Source organism: Ixodes scapularis, unplaced genomic scaffold, assembly GCF_016920785.2.
Source record: "Ixodes scapularis isolate PalLabHiFi unplaced genomic scaffold, ASM1692078v2 PGA_scaffold45__5_contigs__length_3442486, whole genome shotgun sequence".
Lineage (NCBI taxonomy): Eukaryota > Metazoa > Arthropoda > Arachnida > Ixodida > Ixodidae > Ixodes > Ixodes scapularis.
In genome coordinates, this window is record NW_024609874.1 from 386,668 (window position 1) to 391,699 (window position 5,032).

The 5,032-nt window shown below is 46.3% G+C and overlaps 1 protein-coding gene across 1 annotated transcript; it reads right to left on the reverse strand.

The window, feature by feature from the left end:
- Positions 1 to 1,221: 1,221 nt before the first annotated feature.
- Positions 1,222 to 4,517, reverse strand: LOC120840421. Its single transcript, XM_040210943.1, has 5 exons — positions 4,322 to 4,517; positions 3,247 to 3,489; positions 2,978 to 3,149; positions 2,528 to 2,676; positions 1,222 to 1,388 (listed from the first exon to the last, which is right to left on the reverse strand). Exons 1-5 carry the CDS (start codon positions 4,479 to 4,481, stop codon positions 1,222 to 1,224), a joined length of 891 nt encoding a protein of 296 aa, XP_040066877.1. The 5' UTR covers positions 4,482 to 4,517.
- Between the last annotated feature and the right edge of the window lie 515 nt (positions 4,518 to 5,032).

Genomic DNA, 5,032 nt, shown 5'->3' on the forward strand with positions numbered 1-5,032 from the left:
GCTGTGTTTTTACAAATTGCCAACTTCGGCGTTGAAAGTGTGTTCCTCAATATGATGTGTCGGATCACAATGCGAAAAATCATGTTTTATAATAAACAGTGTAAAACAATGTAATTTACTCAATCTACCATTTGTGCATCCTTTCAGGCAGATGAGATATACTGCGTACTGGCACTTTGTGCTGCTGACGTGGAAACGTCTCAAGAAGGAAATTTGAATTCTGCCGAGCTGTGGTGTTTACAGGATTCGCACCAAGTTCCCGTTCGAGGATGTTGGATTTTGGCATATGCACTAAGAGAATCAAGGCATGCACACAGGTTCACAATTCACTTTGGTGTTTAGATAAAAAAAAAGGCCTGTGGTTACCAAAAATTCCGCATGTGCACAGTCAGTGCGAGGAGGCGAGGACGCACGCTCTGAATGAGGCATACTGGTATGCCATAATGAATCTACACAAGCTTACAGTGGAAGGGTCTGCAGCATTTTGTACAAAGATGGCAAACTGCTAGTGCCCAGATAGAAAGTCTCTACCCCGGTTTATATGCTGAGAAGGAAGCATGCATAAGCAGCGGCGGCGGTAAGACCTTTGGGGGCAGGGGGCAACATGGGGAGCGCCCCAGGGATTGACGTGCCTTGTTACGGAGAGTAAATGGTCACCCCGATGTTTTCTTTCCCGTTTCTGGCCTAGCACGGGGGACACTACGACGACTCTGGTCCGGCACCTCTGTCGCGTCGGAGTAGGGGACGGGTGCAAATTGTTGGGGGCTTTGGGTATGCAGTCCTTTGAAATGGTAATTGAAGGTCTTTTCTGCAAGTGGTTCAGTCCCGGTCACATTTGAACTGATTGGTTGTGTGGTCTGTGAGCGAGAAAAAAGGTTGGATTTCGAAGAAGGGAACGGGGGAGATCTCAGGAGACTTAAGCCAAGGAAGGATGGTCTCACAAGTGGAGAGTTGCAACTTGGACGGGTGTAAAAAAAATGTGCATAGCCCAAGAGAAGCAGCAAGTCGACCCGTCACTCAGCGACGTTCGTGCCACCACGCTCCAGGTCATCGGAGCAGAACCTGCCTCCCACACCACCGGGAGTAGCAACAACTTAACTCCAAGGAAGGTGCCAAGCAGCTCAACTGCAAAAGGGGCCTGCAATGGGAATACAGAAATTAGGATGGATAATTCAACCAAAATTTGCTAATTGTAGAACCTCGCCACAAATCATACGGACCTTATTTCTTGAACCTTGTCTTGTGCCTTTGAATCAGTTCTGTCTCGGAAACTTTCTTTGCAGAGCTGCAGAGCGGCGGCGGAACCACTGAGGGTGTGATGAGACTGACGCCACGAGTCTTCCTCTGGGCCCCTTCTCGCAGCACGTCCAGAAGCCTCTTCACGTAGTCTGACAAAATGGAAAAAAAGTGGGAGCCGTTTACAACTCCCTGTAACGTCGAATTGGGGCGCAGCTCTTGAGGAGGAGGAGGGAAGGGTACTGAGGGCCACGTGTTCTCGGGGGAAGGGGGGGGGGGGAGTCACGTGACCCTCCCGAGGGCACGTGACCTTGGCGGGGTCACGTGGGGGGAATCACGTGCCCCCTCGAGGTCACGTGACCTCGAGAGGGGGTCACGTGACCAAAATTTCACCGCTAAATTTAGCGGGGAATTTTTTCCGCTAGATTTAGCGGGGAAATTTTTTCCGCTAGATTTAGCGGGGAAATTTTTCCGCTAGATTTAGTGGGGAAACTTTTTCCGCTAGATTTAGCCGGGAAATTTTTTCCCGCAAGATTTAGCGGGGAACATTTTCCGCTAGATTTAGCGGAGAAATATTGTCCGCTAGATTTAGCGGGGAAATTTTGAAGCTAGATTTAGCGGGGAAATTTACCCAGAATGCACCGCGCGGTTACGCCGACGCCGACGGCGACGGCGACGGCGACGGCGACGCCGCTCAAGCCGGAAAAGGGGCGCCTAAGAGCTGCGCTCTAAAAACACAAAAGAAAAACGTTGGGTTTCGTAAAACTTGCTTGTTTTTGTTCCCTTGAGAAGTGTCAAATTGTCGCAATGAATGTTCTCATATGAACCGTCGTCACACGAGCATTGATGACCATGACAAATTTTGATGTATGGCCAGACTATTCTGTACAAGTACCATACTTACTCGAGTAATAGCTGCACTGTTTATGAAGAAAACCCGAGGCTTCGCTTTTCCGCGAAGCACGCGAATCGCCAGTCACCGCAATCGACAGCATGATTCCAGCGGTTTACAGGATAGAGATAACATCTTCGCGCAAAGATACCATCTGTGAAGATTCCATTGGTGTGAAGAATCATGTGCTCGAACTAGTTATTCGCTATGTAATTTATGCGCAACGCAATGATTGGGTGTATAAGTGTTTTGCGGGAAAGCAGACGCAAGGGCCTTGTTCATAAATAGTGCGGCTATTACTCGAGTAAATACGGTGGTCACTTTCATTTTCCACTTCAAAAATGCAAATTTGAAGGATGCAGGTAAGCTAAATAAACAAGAATGATATTCAATGCACACCATGAGTTGGCTCCTTTCTTTCTTGCACTGCCACTCCTTCTCCTCCATTGGCCTTCGGGTACTTGACCCTGAAGCGCTCCTCGCCCTCCTCCGTGAATGCATAAGGCCTGTTGCCGTTCTCGTTGTAATGGAGAATCGCAAGCTTGGTTCTGGAATTGCGAAACGATTTTCACACAATTAGTATCAAAGTGCTCTTGCATTAGCACCCTGCTTGTTGCCAAATGAGTAGGATGCAGATGAGATCTGTAAAATCATATTGCAGATAGCTGCAGGTTCCCTGTGCTGAGTATGCTTCCATGCAACCGAGATTGTGCCGATTTTAGCCACATAAAAAACAAGGTATAACTTTTATTAAATATTTGCATTTCTTCCAATTGCCCTATGTAAGAATTAAACAACTATTAGCAGCTATTGACATACCAAAAAAACATTTCGTGCATTGCTAGTTACCTCGCTTTGATCCCCTTGTACGAGTAGTGACAGGACTTCGGACAGAAGTGGATGATCAGGCTGTGGAACGCCTCCACAGTGTAGGTCTGGAAGCGTGTTGAGAGCTTTGGAAGGTCAGCAAGCAGGCACTTCTTCGTCACAATGTTTCCCAGTTTTTCGAAAGCTGCCGAGTCTAAGCGAGAACGCCACAGTCGGGGAAAATGCACGTAGCTTGTATGATATGCTAAATGAGTCGAAAAGATCAACAAATGTCAAAGCTCCATACATACCATCAGAGAGCCAATCCCTGGGCTCAAGCTCGCCGTGGGCACATGAGGCAAACCGGGGATCACGGTGAGAGTGAACGTCTCGCACATGGTTCAGCGCGGAAAGCCACTTGGGGACAATCAGATCCGAACTCCCTTCGCTGGAAGCTGCCACCCAGTAAAGGTGGTTTTGTATTGGCCTGCTCCAGAGCGCAAGCTCAGCACAGACGGGGATCTTAATGGCCGCGAGCAGCTGCTTCTTGATACCTGGAGAGAATGAATAAAATAAAAAAAAGAAAGGCAATAAAAAGTCTGTGTCCTAGAAGCTTTTTATTAAACGGATGATGGGGCACTTCTGCATTTGAGTAAAAACACTTGAATTGCGTTCATTTGGCCTTTAGAATAATAGATATCACAATTATGTTTCAATGTGACGTGCCGCAGAGCCATCAGAGCCATTTCCAAATAGAACTGAAGCCCCGCCTCCCTAGCCTTGGGCAGCCCTAAGATCCGTCAATGACGTCACGTACAGCGACTCTCTTTCACGTTTTCTCGCGTTTAACAATACTTGCGCAGCAAATGGTTTGGGTGTTCAGGTTCACGGGGTAAAAATACACTAGGATTCACTTCTAACTCATTTTTTTCAAGAACCCCCGTAGCTTCCCTTTAAGTTGGATGAAACAAGTAAACTGTTTTCTCTTCTGGCAGACATCAAATTGCTCTGCAATTTAACCAGACTTCCAGAGGGGCAGTGGACCACATGACATAACCACTAAGTGCTGCATGAACATCAACTCAATCCCAAAAATAGAATTACAATAAAGTGCATTTTGACGTTTGCCCCAGAGAATTTTATGTATGCTCTTATATCTTGTTCATGCCAACTCAGCCCCACTGGCCGCATGTAGTCCCCGAGAGGTTTCTACAGCTTTTTACTTCTTCCATGCTTAGGCTGGCCTTAGTTTGAAATTGCCTCAATTAGAAAGCACACAGCAATAATTTTAATTGAACTTTTTGATGTGACATTAGCTCCTACATTCTTACTTGAGGAGGACATCCTTAGGTGGTAAGACAAAATGTTAGCAGAGAAAAACAATACCTTTTGCAACGTGCCAGACGTCAAACTCGTGGCGGACATTTGGCTTTTCCTTCTTCATGAAAGCTTTGCCTTGGACGTGACGGTCCGTGACTAAAAGATCAACAACCAGGCCCTGGGATTCCAGAAAGCTGAAGCTCCTCTTTAGGCCTGCCAGCTCCATACGACCGCTCCCACCAACTTCATTAGACTGCACATTAAAAGCACAAAAAAAAAAAAAAAACATGTCAGAAGTGTTAGAATTTCGGATGCTTCTTGCACATATTTGCTAATTACGCTTTCTGATGAAGACATTCAGATGGAGAACTAAAATTATGACTCGTCTTTTCATTTTATTTTAGCATAAAAAAGCATGTCGCTGTGGCATAGTTACCTAACTGCAATAATAAAAAGCAATGCTGTAGCCAGGTGTCTATATTTTGGGACCATTTGCATCATCCTTGCTACATTATTAAAGCTAATTTTAGATATTTTGTCTTGTAGATTTTGCTGTTATTATAGCCGCGTCCCACTAGAGCAACAAACGACCTACAACGAGCGACAAACGACATTGACAGCTTGCTTGTCGGAGTCTGCCGCCCCACCTGCCAGACACGACGCAGAACATGGGGACGAGGAAACTTGTTTCCTAGTGAGACTGAAGTAGTCAAGAAAACACTTCAAAATAGACAGACAAACATTCGGGGGATGCGGTTTTCGTGTTCCGCTCTTTGG

Coding starts and splice junctions, on each gene's coding strand:
- LOC120840421 (XM_040210943.1), bottom strand. CDS start 4,481: ATGGAGCTGGCAGGCCTAAAGAGGAGCTTCAGCTTTCTGGAATCCCAG. Junction 3,490..4,321: donor CGTCTGGCACGTTGCAAAAG/GTATTGTTTTTC, acceptor CATTCTCTCCAG/GTATCAAGAAGCAGCTGCTC. Junction 3,150..3,246: donor CAGGGATTGGCTCTCTGATG/GTATGTATGGAG, acceptor GTTCTCGCTTAG/ACTCGGCAGCTTTCGAAAAA.